This window comes from Ceratotherium simum, chromosome 17 (assembly GCF_057802395.1).
Source record: "Ceratotherium simum simum isolate JZ-2026a chromosome 17, ASM5780239v1, whole genome shotgun sequence".
In the NCBI taxonomy this organism is placed as follows: Eukaryota; Metazoa; Chordata; class Mammalia; order Perissodactyla; family Rhinocerotidae; genus Ceratotherium; species Ceratotherium simum.
This window is the reverse complement of record NC_141916.1, coordinates 38967884-38987688: the sequence shown is the minus strand read 5'-3', so window position 1 is coordinate 38987688 and position 19805 is coordinate 38967884. Positions and strand designations below refer to the sequence as shown.

At 34.7% G+C, this 19805-nt stretch overlaps 1 protein-coding gene across 1 annotated transcript in view; it reads left to right on the top strand.

The window, feature by feature from the left end:
- ETNK1 (ethanolamine kinase 1) overlaps nt 1–18857 on the top strand; it is a 73725-nt gene extending 54868 nt beyond the window's left edge. The window contains exons 5-8 of the mRNA XM_004444073.3: nt 114–197; nt 2780–2940; nt 12703–12776; nt 13110–18857. Coding sequence (XP_004444130.2) covers nt 114–197; nt 2780–2940; nt 12703–12776; nt 13110–13182 — 392 coding nt within the window. The 3' untranslated portion in view covers nt 13183–18857. The remainder of the gene's footprint in view (nt 1–113; nt 198–2779; nt 2941–12702; nt 12777–13109) is intronic.
- The last annotated feature ends 948 nt before the right edge of the window (nt 18858–19805 follow it).

Genomic DNA, 19805 nt, shown 5'->3' with positions numbered 1-19805 from the left:
ACCAAGCACAAACAATGAGACAAAATATTGGAAGCTATTTAATTACAAATAGCATAGGGATTTTCTGATCTTACATGTGATTTCTTATGTCTTTGTTTTTGTGTCTCACATAGGTGATGTACAGTTCATTGATTATGAATATTCTGGATACAACTACCTGGCATATGATATTGGAAATCATTTCAATGAATTTGCAGGTAAAATCTAGGTTTAACTTATGAAGTAGCATATGTAACTTTGAAATGATACTTTTAGAATTCTTTTTTTGTTATTTAAAGATCAGCTGGGAGCAGGAGCAACATTTTTTTTTTTTTTTTGTGAGGAAGATCAGCCCTGAGCTAACATCTGTGCTAATCCTCCTCTTTTTGCTGAGGAAGACCGGCTCTGAGCTAACATCTATTGCCAATCCTCCTCGTTTTTTTTCCCCAAAGCCCCAGTAGATAATTGTATGTCATAGTTGCACATCCTTCTAGTTGCTGTATGTGGGACGCAGCCTCAGCGTGGCCGGAGAAGCAGTGTGTCGGTGCGCGCCCGGGATCCGAACCTGGGCCGCCAGTAGCGGAGCACGTGCACTTAACTGCTAAGCTACGGGGCTGGCCCTAGGAGCAACATTTTTTAACTTCTTCTTGACCTTTTTTCTTTATTTTTGGAGAAAAGAGCAGATGACCTCTTTCTTAATTTCTTAAGGAAAATAAGAGAAAAATAGTGATTGTGTCTTCTGTTAAGGCCTGACATAGTGCAAGGTGCTTCATAAATCTCATCTCATTTTTTTCTCAGAACAATCCTGTAAGTTAGGTAATATTCTCAGTTTCCGTTGAGGAAAGTAACTTACCAAGGTCACAGTAGAATACAGAGAGCTCAGATTTGAAACCAATTTTTTATCATTTAAAAGCCTTTGCTGTTTCCATTGTGTACCTGTGCTTTTGGAATGTTGGTTAACTAAAATGCTCAAGAATTCTTTTTTTTTGTCTTGGCTACGAATAATTGAAAAGTTGATCATTTTTGCCCCTGAAAATTAATCTGTTATCACTGTTAAGTATACAAGTTTTAGGGCCTGGCCCGGTGGCGTAGTGGTTAAGTTCACACGCTCTGCTGTGGCAGCCTGGGGTTCACAGATTCGGATCCCGGGCTCGAACCTACGCACCGCTTATCAAGCCATGCTGTGGCAGGCGTCCTACATATAAAGTAGAGGAAGATGGGTGCAGATGTTAACCCAGGGCCAGTCTTCCTCAGCAAAAAGAGGAGGATTGGCAACAGATGTTAGCTCAGGGTTAATCTTCCTCACCAAAAACAAAACAACTAAATAAAAGTTTTAGTTTTTTTTTTATGTAAGTGGAATTAATTTAAAATAAATTTTATGACTGTATTTAGAAACATGAAATGCTCTAAAACTAAAGATTAGGAAATTCTCCTGGATGGTTTATACCTACTAGGAATTTTTCATTGCTGAATTTGTATTTGTATATATTCATGCATTCATATATTTTCATATACTTTACTATACCAGTTACCAGACTGGGAGAAAAGTTGGGGAAAAGTTTCAATTTACATGTTTTCAGTTATTTCTGTCTACCAAGCTTATTATGTACATGCCATATCCCCACATTTGTGCTGTACGTGTTTTCACATATCTATGGGAAGGGAAAGCAGCAGTGCATATATGAGATATACTGTTAGTAATATGGATAGTCACTGCTGTGGATGTGAAAGAGGAAACTCCAGTGATCTTAATACGATTTTGTGTAGAAAAATTGAGTTAAAACTTGAAAGGTAGAATTTGGATGTGCAGATAGAAGAGAAAGGTGGGCACTGCAGAAAGAAGGAAGAAAACTTCAAGGTGAGTATACCTATTTTTGTAGGATATAAAATTCATGGAGAATAGAGGGTTATAAGATCAGAGAAGTAAGTTTGGACCAACTTATGAAGAACCTTGAATGCTAGGCTAACTAGTATGAACTTTATCTTCTAGGTTAGTATTTTTCAAACTGCAGATCATGAAATTAAATTTGTGGGGTAATTATTTTAAAGTAAGTGAAGGAAAAGAAAAGAAATAGAAAATATCAGAGTCAGAATGTGTAGTTAGGGTAAATATTGTTTGGTGAAACTTAATATAGGGTGTGTGTTTAAGTTTCAATATAAAAGGTATTCCATACCCCATAATGGTCAGAAAAGCTTTAGAGCCACAGTTTTAGGAAATGATCTAAATATTAGTGTGCATAAGATTTCCTGGGGGTACTTATTAAAATGAAGATTTGTGGCTTGGGCTGCAGGTGGTTCAAGCTTCACACTTTGCAGAAAAATCGAAGCCATGAGAATTGATTATGATGATCCAACTGTATTGTGCTAATTAGAATTAAAGTTAGAATACATTATGATTGTTTGGTTTATTATTTTAATAAATTTTATTTACGTAATATCTAGTATTTCAGCCAAAAATGGATACATTTTATTTTTTCTGAAAAAAATATGTAAATGGTAAGATAAATATTAAAGTATGCAGAAGAGAATGTATTTTTAAAATCTTCAGGGCCGGCCCTGTGGCTTACTGGTTAAGTGCGTGCGCTCCGCTGCTGGCGGCCCGGGTTCGGATCCCGGGCGTGCACCGATGCACCGCTTCTCTGGCCATGCTGAGGCCGCGTCCCACATACAGCAACTACAAGGATGTGCAGCTATGACATACAACTATCTCCTGGGGCTTTGGGGAGAAAATAAATAAATAAAATCTTCAAAAAAAAAATAAAAAAAATAAAATCTTCAATGTACTTTTTTTCCACTTTAGGTGTGAGTGATGTAGACTATAGTCTTTATCCAGATAGAAAACTACAGAGCCAGTGGCTGCGTTCTTACCTTGAAGCCTACAAAGAATATAAGGGCTTTGGGACCGAAGTTACTGAAAAGGAGGTAGAAATACTCTTCATTCAGGTCAATCAGTTTGCATTGGTAAGTTTAAATGTAAACAACAAATGAAAAATTCTTACTGTAATTCAAAAAGCTTTTAAAATTTTCATCATCTTATAAAACAATTTCTCATTTTGAGTTTTGTTAATTTTTGTTCAAAATAATGACAAAACACGATTGTTTACAATTCCCCCATTATAATGCTTTTGAGGACAAAGATTTTGTTTCATTCACTACTGTGTCCCCAGCCCCTAGAAGGATAGTACCTGGCCACATGGTAAGTGCTCAGTAATTATTTGTTTAATGAGTGGGTTCTAGTTCGAGTTAAAATTAATGTATGAAGCAGCTTTTTATATTATATCTATTCTTTTTCTTTACCTTATGAAAAACATGTAGTCAAGGACAGATTTATGGGAAATGAGGTTTTCCACAATACATTTAATCATCACATTGTAATGTTAACATGATAAAAGTAGATTTGAAGAACCAGTAGAATTATGTTTGTCTTATTGACCTTCTTTTGATAAGCAGTTATTTCTAGCTTCTTTGATGTTTTAATGCTTTACTATTATTATTTTCAAGACTCACTTTTCTTTACTCTAAATGCATTTATTTTTTAAAAAATTACTTCATTTAAGCGATCTTTTGAGAATGACATGATGCATTAGAATGAGCTTTCAGCTAAGGTGTTAGACAATAAAATTGAATACCAGGTTAAAGTTATTTTAGCTACTTCTTTTTAGTTTTAGTATAATTCTGTATAATTGGCATGGGAATATTTATGTAGTCTTTACAAATAGACCCTGTTGGTGGCTCACAGGTGTACTGTTTCCATAGTCTTAAGAGCAGCATTTCCCTAGAGCCATTCAGACTACATCTCAAGTAAGAGAGTGTGCAGAAATCTGACTTTACCTGCTGTTCTGATCCTGTTTTCAGCAGAACTGTTGATTAAATTAATAACGTGCTCTCCAGCTGGTCCTAGGATACTTGCTGTTTCTATTTATTTAAGCATGATCTTAAAGTAGAGCATGCAGGGCTTTTCTGATGAGGTCATTTAATGAACTTCAGAATCATCTTAATACTTCTGTTTAGCCAATTTCTGTATTAACCTGAAGAATATTATTGTTGATATAATTTGTATTTTTTCCATGTACTAATTTTAAAGAAATTAAATTATTCCTAAGGCACTGAGTTTGTTAATTTCCACATAAAGTCCACATTGCTTATAAATTCTTAGTCAGCAATCCCACTATTTACTATTAGAGAGTTAACTTGGGTTCCCTTGTAAACTTTTGATGATGTTTTAACACCTTTGTTTGGATACTGTGGTTATATATATATATGCGTGGTATTGAAAAACACAATTACTTCTGGTTTGATCACCAGGTTGATTATAAATATTCATTAATCAGTTAACAAGTACTTATTGTTACTCTAGGTCGGGTAGATTGAAGGCTTAAAAAAGAAATAAAACATAGTGTATTCCTTGAAAGTGCTTATAATTTAGAAGGGCAAATGAAATGTACAAAATATCCTTTTTTGGGATGAAATTTAACACCCAGCCCTGTTTAAAACTCTTAGCAAATTAGAATTGGAAGGAAACTTAGTTAACCTGATTAAAAAAAGATAATTTAACCTAATTTTTTTAAAAAGAGGATATATCTTGAAACGTACAGCAAACATATTCATGTAATGTCATATGTTTAGTAGAAAGTCTTATGGAAAAAGGATAAAGGATGATTGATAGAGACATAAAACTTCAATACCTTTTTAATATTTATTCCTCATTTAGTATGTCTTCAGAATTTACATATTAGTTTTCACATAAGCAATATAGTAAGTTTATTATACTCCAAGATTCTAATACCAATTCCCAGTTCTTCTTCGTTAAGAAACCATTGAAAACCATTTATTAAGTCAGTTTTGTTTTGAATTCCTCTTCTTCTTTTATCTAAATTCTGCTGATCCTCTGCCATGTGCTTTTCTAGAACTTTCTCTCCTTGACCTTTCTCTTCTAAGGTGGGTTACTTTCTTACATCAGGGCCTCTATTGCTATCTTCAGAACAGAAAGAATATAGCAGAACTTAGCTGACTCACACTTGGCTTCACCAGCCCCTCTCACTAAGATTACTAACTCTCCTTTTGATGTATCTTCCTTTCTTTTTAAAGACTGTTTTTGTAGCTTCTTTTTAGCAAGCCAGTTTACCTAACTCTCTTATCAGCTCTTAATTTCATCCTACCGATCATTAAGTAAATGTCTGTCACAATCTCAGGTGTTTGAATGAGTAAATATTTGGGAAGTTAGGGTGAAATAAAAGCACACCTGCAATCTTTCTCTTTTATCATCTTTTGTGCACTTCTCAGACTACTGCAATCTGTCTTCTCCCTCACTATTCTAAAAAAAAAGATTTGGATCACGGTTACCAATAATGACATAATTGCTAAGTCCAATTTAAACTTTTCAGTCTTCATCTTACTTGATCTGTCCATTGCATTTGACAGTATTTACCATTGATTCTTAGAATTTTCTCTTTCGTTAACTCTTGTGATACCATTCATCCTTGGTTGTCCTCTTTTGTGCTTTCCTTCGCAGTTTCCTTCCCTGACTCCTTTTTTGCCTCCTCTTCCCCCAACCCACTCACATGTTAGTGTTCCCTAGTGTTCTGATTTTGGGCTCTCCCTCCTCCTTTCACTTTATATACTTTCATTGGGTGATCTAGTCCCATAGCTTTTATTGCCTTTTCTGTTAATGATCCTAAGTTGAATTTCCTCCCACTGTTGAGCTCCAGGTCAGTACCCACTATCTCTATCCAGGGTCCTGTTGGTATTTGACCACAGTATGTCCAAACTTTAATTTTATTTCATGCATCCTGTCCTCTATCTCATTATTTATCCTTTATTCTAGTCTTGATTTAATTAAAATACTGTCCATTCAGTTGCTTTATTTTGAAAACCAGGAAAGAAGAAATTTTCTTTCATGTGTTCCTCTTCTCCATTCTCACTTTTTTTTTTAATTTCCAAGTTCTATTATTCTTGTTTTCTAAAATTCTCTTAATTCCAACTCTTTCTCCTTCAATTTTATGACCTTTGATTAAGGCCTTAATCTCTCATCTTTTTCAGCCTTTGCTGGTCTCTTTACCTCTAGGTTTTTTCAATCTGTGATTCATCCTGTACATATAAAAGTGATCTTTCTAATAACTAGAATCAAATTCATGAATCTGATTATGTCGGTTTCCTACTTTATGGTTCCCTGTGACGTACAGAATGAAATCCAAATGATAATATCTACAAATTCTGTCTTATTTCCCACTTTTTTTTTTTTTTTTTTGGTGAGGAAGATCAGCCCTGAGCTAACATCCGTGCTAATCCTCCTCTTTTTGCTGAGGAAGACCGGCTCTGAGCTAACATCTATTGCCAGTCCTCCTCCTTTTTTCCCCCAAAGCCCCAGTAGATAGTTGTATGTCGTAGTTGTGCATCCTTCTAGTTGCTGTATATGGGACGCGGCCTCAGCATGGCCAGAGAAGCGGTGTGTCGGTGGGCGCCCGGGATCGGAACCCGGGCTGCCAGTATCGGAGCGTGCACTTAGCTGCTAAGCCACGGGGCCGGCCCTATTTCCCACTTCTCACTTCTGCTCTAGCAGAGTCATCTTGTTTTCTGCAGTCTGTGATGTATGAAGGGAGGCAAAAAAAGGTTTGAAGAAGATTATAGATATTTTTAAGTAAATGATTGGTAAATGTTTATTGCTCAGGGCATGCTCTGACTTTAGACTTCACTTGTTATTGATTGTTTATTATAATTAATTAATGTTGAGGACGTGACAAACAAAAGTAAGTATTTGCATTATAAAACCAAATACAGTGTACATATGGGTTTTTTAAGCTTTGAGGAATTTTTAGACACATTGTTTACAGACTTCAGATTCTAAGTAAAATATTATATAGCGGTTTTTCAGAAAACAGTTTGAGGATTCATTTTAGTTATTTAGCTTTGAATTTTCCTTTGCAACAGAGGTGAGTAGCCTAGAAATTAAAATGCCCTTTGATAGAGAGTCTTACACATATTCATAACTTATAAATCAGAGAGAAATAGTATAAGTAAATCACAATATTGTATTATTTTATTTGGACTTAAAGATTCTCTCTTTGCCAGTTTTGGGACTGCAAATGATGAATGGTCTATTTCCTACATTTCCTTTTCATCCATTTAAGAGTCTAATGTTAGGGCCGGCCCCGTGGCTTGGTGGTTAAGTGAGCGCGCTCCACTGCTGGCAGCCCGGGTTCGGATCCCGGGCTCACACCGACGCGCTGCTTCTCCGGCCATGCTGAGGCCGCGTCCCACATACAGCAACTAGAAGGAAGTGCAGCTATGACACACAACTATCTACTGGGGCTTTGGGGGAAAAAATAAATAAATAAAATCTTAAAAAAAAAAAAAAAAAAAGTCTAATGTTATATATACATTTTTCATTTTTCACCCTATAAAAGGTGTTGCCTACCAAAATGAGGAGTTTTTGTGAAGTTAATGTGTATAATGCTTCTCTAGTGTAGAATCATTTAGTTATGTTTTATATTACTATATGAATAAAAATTGATTGAGAAATACAGTTACCAACACTGTTTGAAATGGTGGGAAGAGCTGGTTTGATGTTATTTTTAGGTGTAGAATGTCTCCTAATTTCAGCTTTTTTCACTACAGAACCAACCTAATAGGAAGAGATTATGATACCATCCACAAATGATTTTTATGTCACTTAAAGTATGCTGACGTGATTTAGACTAGTGGTTCTCAAACTTTTTGGTCTCAGGACCTCCCTTTATACTTAAAAATTTTTTTGAAGACCTCTATGAACTTTTGTTTATATAGGTTAATTATTAGTATTTAACATATCGGAAATTAAAACAAATTCAAAATACTTATTAAATACATATTTAAAGAAAATAATAAACTCATGTTAACACAAACAGCATGTTTTTTTTTTTTTGCTTGAGGAAGATTCGCCCTGAGCTAACATCTGTGCCAGTCTTCCTCTGTTTTGTATGTGGGTTGCCACCACAACATGGCTTGACAAGTGGTGTAGGTCTGTGCTTGAGATCTGAACCTGCAAACCCGGGCCACCGAAGCAGAGTGTGCCAGACTTAACCACTCTGCCATGGGGCTGGCCCCCATTAACAGCATTTTTTTTTTTTTTTTGAGGAAGATCAGCCCTGAGCTAACATCTGATGCCAATCCTCCTCTTTTTTGCTGAGGAAGATTGGCCCTGGGCTAACATCCATGCCTATCTTCCTCTAGTTTATATGGGACGCTGCCACAGCATGGCTTGACAAGCAGTGTGTCGGTGCACACCTGGGATCCGAACCCATGAACCCCGGGCCGCCGAAGCGGAGCATGCGCACTTAACCGCTGCGCCACCGGGCTGGCCCCCATTAACAGCATTTTTAAAGTGAGAAATACTATTTTCCAAAACAAAAAACAATTTAGTGGAAGAACGGCATTATTTTACACTTTTGCAAATCTCTGTAATGTCTGGCTTAAAAAAAGGTATATTCTCATATCTGCTTCTGCATTTCATCTGTTGAAATATATAGTTTTGGTTGAAGTATATGAAGAAAGTCCTGTTTCACCAAAGCACATGTATTGTTGGAAAAGAGAGGAGTGTTTTGTCTTTTCAGATAATTGTGGGTATTCTTTTCTGATACTTCACCAAAACTCAACAAGTGATAGTTTCTTAAAGGTTAGTTGCAGTGCGCAATCTGACCACATCAGTTAACTTTATGTACTCTATTACATTAAAATCTATTGGTTTATCTTGCACTTTGATTGGCTCTTGTACCAGTGTGTGATTTTGTAGTTTTTTTTTTTTTTGTGAGGAGATCAGCCCTGTGCTAACATCCGCCAATCCTCCTCTTTTTTTGCTGAGGAAGACGGCCCTGGGCTAACATCTGTGCCCATCTTCCTCCACTTTATATGGGACGCCGCCACAGCATGGCTTGCCAAGCAGTGCGTCGGTGCACGCCCGGGATCTGAACCAGCGAACCCCGGGCCACCGCAGCGGAGCGCGCACACTTAACCGCTTGCGCCACCGGGCCGGCCCCGATTTTGTAGTTTTAACATCATTCATTAGTTATTTAGAAAATATGGATTCGTTGAGTTCTATAGATCTTCCAAATGTTGATACATCTCATTATATAGCAAAAAAATCACATTCATTGATATCACCAGAAGTGTCATCAGAAAAATTTTAATTACTGCATTGAGAAGCTCACAGAGTCAAATACAAATTTTCCAAAGTTCTAATTTTAGGTGGAATAGTCAGTCTATCATTGGCAACAAATTCTGTCAATTATTTTCATTTCATGACAAGTTCTCTTTTTTATATTTGAGAAATGTCTGCCAGATACCCAAGTCTAACTCTAGTTAGTTTCAGTTGTGCTTTCAAGTAAAAATGGTGTTCCATTAAAAATATGCAAGTTCAGCTCACGACTCACTTGTGTACAACTAAGTGTTTTTCCTTGGGACAGCCTTCGTGCTTTGGATATGCAACAGACGTGCTTTATGTGTTCTTCCTACATTGTCCTGCAGAGTATTAGAATAACATGTACTCAAAGGTAGAGATTTAATAAAATTAATAGTTTTAATGGCTTCTTAAAGACATTCTTTAGTCTGACTGGTTTTTTACTGTGAGTATGTCATGATGAAGAATAATACAGTTTGGTGCCGCTGCCTTGACTTAACGTTAAGGTACCAGTAGCTTCACCCACTATTGCTTTTGAACCATCACGGCAAATTTTAACATAGTCAAAAAGGCAAGTAACATATTGGTATTATTATGGAAATAGTTTTGGGCCTCAGGAACCTCCCATAGGTTCATGGACCACTTTGAGAACCACACTGATTTAGACTTTCAAAGGAAGGAAGTCGTCTCATCTCATAATTCCTTCACAGTACCTGAGATACTTCTTTAGATAGAAGGAAGTCCATTTTTGAAAATCTTTATTATTTTTATCCTGATTTCATATAATAATAGTTAATATTTTATTGAATGTTTGTTATATGCCAGGTGTAGATACTAATATTATCTGTTCCAGTGTGTGTTTTTTCCACACCACTAAGCAGTTCTCCAATTCTCAGCAGGCAGTGATCGGGTATCCTACAAATTTAAGTCATTCTGACACTATCTACCCTCCCCCTGCCCCTTCAGATGCCAATTGCAAATCTAGGTTGTGTGGTGGGCTTGTTACTCACTGGCTATAAATCGGAGGTTTCCACAACTCCCTCCTTGCGTTTGATTAATTTGCTAGAGTGGCTCATATAACTCAGAGAAACATTTACATATGTTTACCAGTTTATTGTAAAGGATATTATAAGGATACAGAAGAACAGCCAGATAAAGAGGTACATTAGGGTGAGGTCCTGATGGGTCCCGAAGGGTCCTGAGCGCAGGAACTTCTGTTCCCGTGGACAGGTGTGCCACCCTCCCAGCATATGGGCGTGTTCTGGTTCACCAACCTGTAAGCTCTTGGAATGCCCTCCGTTTGGTTTTTTACATTTTACATGAGGCCTCATTACATAGGCAGGATTGATTAAATCATTGCCCATTGATGATTGAACTAGATCTCCAGCCCCTCTCCCCTCGCTGGAAGTCAGCAGGGGTTGGGACTGAAAGTTCCAACCCTCTGATCACATGGTTGGTTTCCCTGGCAACCAGCCATCATACTTAGGTGCTTTCCAAAAGTTACCTCATTGACATAAACTCAGGTTGTTATGAGTAATAAGACACTCCTTTCTCTTTTATGGCTCTGCAACTATTTCAGGAACCCATAACAAAAGACCAAATATTTTAACAGAAGATACTCCCATTGCTCTTTTGCTTAGGAAATTCCAAGGATTTTGGGAGCTATAAGCCAGGAATAGTGGATGAAGACCAAATATTTATTTTTTATTATAAATCATAATACCATACCTCGATTTTACACATGAGGAAACAAAGGTACAGAGGGATTAATTGAGTTGCTCAAAGCCACATGGCTAGTAATGTTTGCAGTTTGACTCCAGAGCCCAGGTGTTTTTTTTTCCCCCCAACCATTAGGCTTCATGTGCATGTGACTTTAGCTGTTTACTCTTTACTGCATTGTTTATTTTTTTCTGCATTTGATGGGAAGTTATATATCCTGCTAGTGATATTTTTTGAGGAAGATAAAAACAAAGTGCAATAGTATTTTTTTTTTTTTTTAGCGAGGAAGACTGGCCCTGAGCTAACATCTGTGCAGTCTTCCTCTATTTTATATGTGGGACGCTGCCACAGCATGGCTTGATGAGCAGTGTGTAGGTCCGAGCCTGATCTGAACCCTCAAACCCCCAGCCGCCAGAGAGTGCAAACTTAACCGTTACGCTACCGGGCTGGCCCTGCAGTAGTTTTTTTTAAATGGAGATTTTTACAGCAACATACTTTTTTTTTTTGGTGAGAAAGATTAGCCCTGAGCTAACATCTGTTGCCAATCCACCTCTTTTTGCTGAGGAAGATTGGCCCTGAGCTAACATCTGTGCCATCCTCCTCTGTTTTATGTGGGACTCCTGCCACAGCATGGCTTGGTAAGCGGTGTGTAGGTCCGTGCCCGGAATCCGAATCTGCAAACCCTCGGCTGCCAAAGCGGAGCACGTGAACTTAACCATTATGCCACCAGGCCAGCCCCACAACATACTTTTTAAATAGAGTTCTTTAGAGGGTAAAAAGATATTTTTACGTATATAATTGCCATTAATCTTTAAAGTAATCCTGTGTGGAATACAGAATGGTTAACATTCTCATCTTTTAATTGAGAATTTGACACTAAAACTTTGTGACATAGTTTGCAAAGGGAGTTAGTGACAGAGCCTGAATTTGAACCCCTGCAACTTGTAATTCAAATTAAAAATCCTTTCTCATATACCGTGCTGCTTTACATATCAAATTACTTTTTTTTTAATACCAAGGTCATAACTATTGAGTAGTTTTTTCTAAGAGACTTTTTGTTGTTGTTTCTGTAGTGAATTTAGCTGAAACAAAAACATTGTCATTAAGACTGTTTTTTTCTAGTTAAAGTATTTCTACTTAGAATATTTCTTGGGAAATGAAGTCTTATTAGTGTTAATAATATTTAAAGTATCATCATGTTTAACTGAAAATAGATGGTAAAGCACACACACACAATTATTTTACAGCTTCTAATCACACACATCTCACATAGTCATCTGTTTTTTTTACTCTTTAAGTCCTAAGATCCGTTTTTGTCTGACATAAGTCATGTTCCTTTACGTTGTGATTGGTTATGCAGGATTGTTGGGTCAATGAAAGTTGTTTTCAGATGTTTGTCACCCCTAGAACATTCTTTACATTTAAATATATGTTTTAGAGATTTAGATTTTCCTTTTTGTTTATATTTTTATGTCAAGAAACAAAGTCCTTTGATAATGTAGTTTACAGGAAAGCCTATTAGCAATTATAACCATTAAAAACACTTAACCAACATCTGTCAGTGCTGGTGCTGAACTCTGCCTACACAAACCTGTAACACAGGTTACAGGAATTGGGCTCTATTTTTTAAGTGCTTATAATTTATTATAACCTGTATGGTGTGGACAGAAGTGATCTCTAGCCATCCAGATATCTGTATACTTCAGTGTTACCTGTGTATTAGATATTTTATATAAAAAAAGCATCGAGAAAATATTGGCATGAAATTGATGAAAAAGGAAAAATTAATAGTTTATTTGTTTTACAAAAAAATGCAGTGTCATAATTCTTGATTTTTCTTCTCTTGTTTTTAGGCTTCTCATTTCTTTTGGGGATTGTGGGCTTTGATTCAAGCCAAATACTCCACTATTGAGTTTGATTTCCTTGGGTAAGTTTACGTTTATTGTATGCAATACGTTAGTCTCTACCGTTTTTTGGATTAACATTTAGAAGTCATAGGGGACATTGCAGTTATTTTCAGTCAAATATTATAAAGCTTGCATACATTTAATAATTGGTCTTCGAGGAAATCTGGTATAATCTGTTAAATGCTCTCAGTATTAGAAAAGTGTCCAGTAGGTGGTGCAGTAAACTAAAAATATGTCCTTTGAAAGTCTTAAAATAAAAAAAAAAATCAATTTAGAAGGGGTGAGTGGCAATAAAGGAAGGATTAAGTTTTTCAGCTTTGACTAATTCTTTTGTTACTCTCTTTTCTCACTAGGTATTCAATTGTTCGTTTTAACCAATACTTTAAAATGAAGCCTGAGGTTACTGCGTTAAAAATGCCTGAGTAAAGAAGAGATTTAATTATTCTCAAGTAGCTGAACAATGCTTGTGAATCTTTTCTTAAGAAATTCTGGAAAGCCAATATTTGATAAAATTCTGTTATTTAATTTGGTTATGTTGCTTTACAAATTATGCCTCTAAACAACCAATCTATTTTTTAAATAGACTGAATGATGTCAAGAAATATACCTACTGCTATCAGTATGTGGTGGATTAGAAATTTGTTAAATCTACAAAAAGGTATAAAGATGTCAGTTTAATTCTTTGATAATTTAATCTATGTTTTATGTGAATTATTTATTATAAATTTAACATGATTCTGTGACTGCTTTCATCTGTTTCATCTGTTTCTTGAGTGTAAGCAATGAAAATGTTCCAGAGAAAAATTTTTTTGTTTTACTTTAAGATTAATTTTAGTAAACATTCTAGGTGTTCAGTGTAACCTTTTTATCTTGATGCGCTATAAGTAAAATGAATCATTTACTCTTGAAATGCCAGATATTGGTATAGATAACTTAGGATGTTCATAGAAAAATATCTGTTTAGGAGGGTGAAATACATTCACTATCTATGCTAATGGTACATCTTTTTGAATTGAATATTGGAAAGTGTTTCTTTTTGGGGAATAGATTTTAGAATTAAATTCCTCTGTGCCTATGTAGTCTGGCAGTATAAATATTAATATTTACCATATAATACTGGAATAGATATATGATGATTTTTATGTTACCAAAATCTGCATTAAATAACGTTTTCATATACTAAATATGGTCATTTAAGTTACTAGTTTGTTTTTAAAATTTTACTATCTCAAGTTGTTTCTAACCAAAAATTTTGTTTTACTTATTGAGATGTTCTTTGTTTTTGTTTGTTATTAAATAGTAACTAGTAGAACAATTGCTAATTTTTGAAACAAAGATAGAATGTTTATCATACTTGGGAACAAGACAATGTCATTTAGAGTAATTCTTTTTTACCTCTCTAGATTCATTCTTTACATTTTGGTTTCATGTTTTAGTGTGGTTCCATGTCTTTAGAATGATAGCAAATGATTACTTGATACATGTAAGTTCAGAGAAGTAAGTTGAAGCAGTTAAAGAATTAAATAAGGAACATTTAGAACATTGATCTTGTGCATTTAATATCAGATATAACAAAATGTGAATTAAGCAGAAATTCTCATGGTAGGAGGGCTTCTGTTTGTTTTGATTTATCTTGATTTTGTTTAAATGTGTTTTTTATTTTGTTTGAGAGTGTGAGGATGACAATTATTATATGGAAGGAAGTTAGATCTTTGGGATAGATAAGTAGGCTTCAAGTTTTGAAGACTGCTGTGTGGAGTTGAGCAATCATGGTTAACTTTACTTAGAAAATTAGTCTGACAAGCTTTGCACTTTGGTCACATAAGTGCCCATGTACAAAGTTGGCTTGATGGATCTGCATATTCAGAATATGCAACTACAGATTTATCCTCTGAGAAATCTTCTGGGGAGTCTGATGTATTATTCCAAATGACTTATATTCTCAGATAAGTGCTTTAAAATACTTGGATTATCTCAAGATATTTAAAGCTAATAAAACAAGTAGAAACACTTAAAGACCATTTAAAATGGTAAATTCTAGTTGCATAAATAGAATCTTAAAATCTGTTTGTATCTATAACAGTGTTAGACCGAGATTTGTTTTCTACCTCCCCAGTGTTACAGATGTTCACTTCTGTTTTTATAAATCATATTACTGTAGGATCAACAGAATTTTACCTAATTGACTAAATGAATGGAACCAATTAATTAATAGCTTTTTATATAATGTTAGAGTGAACCTGAGAAATTGTTTTTGGTGGAATTTTCATCTGTGGTTGGAACATTTTCTTGGAATGATGAAGAATATGTAATACTCTTGTTTTTTTGCTTTCTGACTTCTTAAAGTGCAACAGTATATGTCTTGGAGAACTATTGGGGGAGAGAAGATCATTTTTCTACCTTATTCCATATTCTTCAAAGTGTTTTGAATAGAGATTCACTGAGCCATTGCTGGTAGACTATGTGCATAGCTGCTAGCTGTGACACTATTGTTAGCATGTCAAAGAGATTCATATACAAGTGAATGTAAAGGGGAATAAAGGCTCTCACTTTATCCCTAGGCCTATGCAGTGGATCTTGGGAACAAAATAAGATATTTAGGATATTTCCTCCACTCAGGCTAGATTTTGGGTGTTGTGATGCTCCCACTTCCTGTACAGGTTTTTGGGATCATGCTGCAGGCTAAAAGTAGGGTTCAAAATTACTTCCTTTTTTTTAATTGACCATTTAAGGGATTCTAAAGAAGAAACATCCCTCTCAAATTTGTCCTGTAGCTTGCTAAGATGTCTGTTGCCTTTTTATGTTAAGCTAAAAAACTTGAATGCCTTACCTAATAACTCAATTGGTAGTAAGCTCATTGTGTAAATATGAAAATGGTTGTTAGAGAAGTGGCATTCGTGTCTACTCATTGTTAGTTAATAGACCATAGTGGCCTGGATGCTGTAACAAGCAAAATTCCACATTTTTTTCTCTTTGTTCCTTTCATGTATGATCTTACCTGACCAGTAATATTTGATTTTTTTTCCCTCCTGATTCCATGCTACTACCACTTTCTGGAAATCAAAGAGATGTAGTAAATCATACTGTTCACATGATCTTTTGAGATCAATATGAGCACAAAACTTCATCAACTAGGTCTGCCTGGAATGTATATAAAACAGTGTAAATAGAAATTTGTAAATTAGTGTGAATTGTATCTTGCATATGAGATTGTGTATTGTTTTGCATTCTCTTCCCTTTTGTAGAATTTTTTTGTGAGAAAATGATCCAGCTCTTTGATTTTAGACTGGAAATAGCCAACAGTTTTGGCTGTACAGTGGGGTTAGCAAGAGGAACTGGAAATAGAGTTTATCAGTTTTGTTAATGTCAGTACTTATTTATTTAACCTCTCAGTGCCTAATATGACTTTTCTTCATTCTTTAGTTGGCCATTGGTTTTTGTGAGGTTAGATTCCTGCAAGCAGTAAATTAGTAACACTGTTAGAGCTCCATTCTTTGAGTCATGATTCTAAGCTTCAGCAAATTAAAAATATAATTTAATGATTGCAAACTCAAGTATTATCCTTTCCTATTTTTTAAGGTTGTTAACCTTTTTCTACCAAAAAAACCCTTGAATTTGATATATCTCAATGTGAATCTAAATCCCATATATACAAGAGACATGGTAATTAATAGCCCTTAGTTCAACTTAAGCATATCTCAGGCTTTTCTGAATATAAAGTTGTGCATTATGGGGTTGTAAAAGACACGAGTAATCTTTTAATGACTGTTATTTCAATTTTTTATGAAGTAAAAATATTTATTTTAATTTCATAAATATGTTACAAAAGCTTCCAGATTTAAAGAAAAAAATCACCTGCAAACACTAAATTAAAAGTTAAAAACTTCCACTTTTAAAATTATATAGATATTTCTTCTTTACCTTGCACAAAGCCTTCAGTTCATTTTTGAATTCCTTCATAATATAAATGAGAATACTATCAGTTTGATTTTCTGCTTTAAATTGCTTTTAATAAGCATTTTATACTGCATTCCAAAGTGATATAGACTTAAGCTTTTAATATTAATCTGTTATTTGATTGATAGACAAAGTTAACAATGCTTTATGCTAGGAGGAGGGTTTTGTTATTGGCAGCAACTTGCACTACTTTACGCAAACAGCAAATGCTAGTTAATATGCACAGAGGAAAATGAATTATAAGTCTGTGGTAAAGCAGCTTTGTATTTCGAGATTAATTTGCTCTGATTTTTCTTCTTTAGTTCATTAGACTTTAGAAAGTCCTTTGACAGGAAACTGTTACATTTAAGGCGATCTGTTTGTTTTTGTTTCTTTTTTTAAAGAAAGACATTAGTTATGTTGCACTGTGTTTTTTTCCTACTACGTACCACTTTTGTGATTACAGTGTTGTGTCTTGGGTTTGATGTCTTTGGACACAAAAGCATAACAATTATTTTAAGTGAATTTCCCCCCATTTTTGAAGCTTAGTCTGTAAATGAATTGCTATAAAAGAAAATGCTTGGGTTTGCATTACTTAAATACTTGAAAACTGAAATTAATAAGATATATTAAATAATGAATTAGATTTTTCTGAACACAGTTTTTACACTAAAATTTTCATTTTTGGATTCTAATTGGAAATGGGCAGAAGATTTCAGCTATTTGAATGGAAAAAATCATGATAGTGCTTATAGAAAATATTCTTTTGTGTTTGAGGCATGCAAAATTCAACTTTTTAGTAGGTTTCTGTCCTGAAATCTGCTTTCTCTTCTTTCCTATACTTAGTGCACTTACTATCCTACTGATACTACAGTTAAAATAAAATCTGTGTTCATTATGAATCCTATAGCTTTTCTAGTTATGAAAAAGTTGCTCTGTAAAATACTCTTAATCCCTACATGTAGGCATATTTTTGTTTACGTCTTACCCATTAATGATCTAAATACCATTAGTCGTTTAAACAAAACACTTATAAGACGTTTATAAAAATTGAAAACATTACATATTATATTTGAACTAGTTAGTGAAGGGTAAGAAAAAGATGGCTGATTTGAGTTGTTCCACTAGTTAGATTTCAAAACTCTTAATAAAAGAACTTTCAGAGATAGTTTGAGACCCAGTGGTATCCGTGTAAACGAGCTCCTGTGACCTGGAAAAGACCCCAAAAAGCAGTGGAGGAGATGAGAATATTTACTTGCCCTGGTTGTGGTGTGCTGCTACATAAATGATGTAGTGACACACTGAAATTTTTATTGTCCAGTAATCTGAAGAAGTTTCCTGTTATTTATCTGTTCTAAAGTAACTATAAATTGGTGGAATCTGCAGAGAAGAAACTTTTTAGCTGTATTGTATTTAGGGACGTTTGTACAGCTGGGTAAATTTTCCATGGTATGAAGTATTTGAATTTAAAACATACTATTATTATAAGGAAGAAGACCTGGCAATATTACATGTTCTTAAGTGATAATTTCCTATCAGTTTCAGAAGAAAGAAACCAAAATGAATAATTGTCATTGCATTAGCTGTATGTGAATTGGAAAATTGTGGCATAAAGCTTAAATTTGTGTTTATCAAATGTGAACCATAGTAGTTTAATGCTGCTTTGTATATACTGTAAGTGCTACAAATAGTCTCAGCACTGAAAATGTATTGATACCTCTTAAATGAATGCAACTTTTGATGTAGGTGTTTTGATACGCCTCAGAAAATATCTGAGTGTCTGAGAACTTGTTAATCTGTTTGGTAATGAAGATACTTCCTGTTTTTTGTTGCTTATTTTCATGTTTAAAATTTAATTTTTACATTTTTACTACTGTTAATTTAAGTAAAATTTGTTCTGTGGATAAAATGGGGTTGCCAGTGAAGAAAATTAAAAACAGCCTCATTCATGTAACTGCTTAAGTAAAAATACATTTTTGCTATATGTTTATAAACTTTTAATGAAACTGTTTGTATTTCTGTTTAAATGTAAGTGATGTTTAGGCTTTATTTCTGTTTTAATAAGGCCTTTTACCATTGATTAAATGAAGGAATGTATCTTTTGAAGAGATTTATATTCTGTAAATAAAAATTGGTTGTAACAATAAAGTTGAGTTCTAACTGCAGTGTATCCATAAATCTTGTTGTTACTTCAACTTATTTTTGTAGTTTTACTTTTGTGGAAAAACAAGTCTTTTCAAAGTTAGTGTATAATTATTTGTATGTTTAAAGTGATTCTTTAAATTTCTAATTCTCTGATTTTATAATATAGTATTAAAAAGTTTTGAAAAAAGTTTTCTTTTGAAAATTTGGTTGAGATGAGAGTGTGGAATATTATATAACTTATGAACAAATTCTATTTACCTAGTTTAAAGATTCATTATTCTTCTAACCATTATATTTTGTGTCTTCACTGTTTGGGGCTGGAAACATCGATGAATAAAGGCAGTGTCTGGGACTTAACATCTTACAGTCTAGGCAGGAAATATTCATTCCACTAATGTTTATTAAGCCCTTTCTAATTATCAAGTAATGTAATAGATGGTGGAGATACAAAGATAAGGTATGATCTCTTCCTTCAGATAATGTTTATTTATCATAAAGATCAATTCTCCATAACAAAAATAGTCAGCAATTTGTGTATATGTGTTTTATAGAATGTTTTCCAATTTGAGTTATTAGGTGTTTTCTAATGATTAGATTGAGGTTGTGTATCCCCAGCCAAAATACTACAAAAGTGATGTGTCCTTGTTAGAGTATTAGATCTGAAGAACTCACTGTTGATGTTAATTTTTTTTACTTTGTATTTTTCGTGTGTGTGTGTGAGGAAGATTAGCCCTGAGCTAACATCTGTTGCCTATCCTCCTCCTTTTGCTGAGGAAGATTGGCCCTGGGCTAACATCCATGCCCATCTTCCTCTACTTTATATGTGGGACGCCTGCCACAGCATAGCTTGATAAGTGGTGCGTAGGTCCATGCCCAGGATCCGAGCCTGCGAACCCCGGGCCGCTGAAGCAGAGCGGGTGAACTTAACCACTATGCCACTGGGCCGGCCCTTGTTGATGTTAATTTTG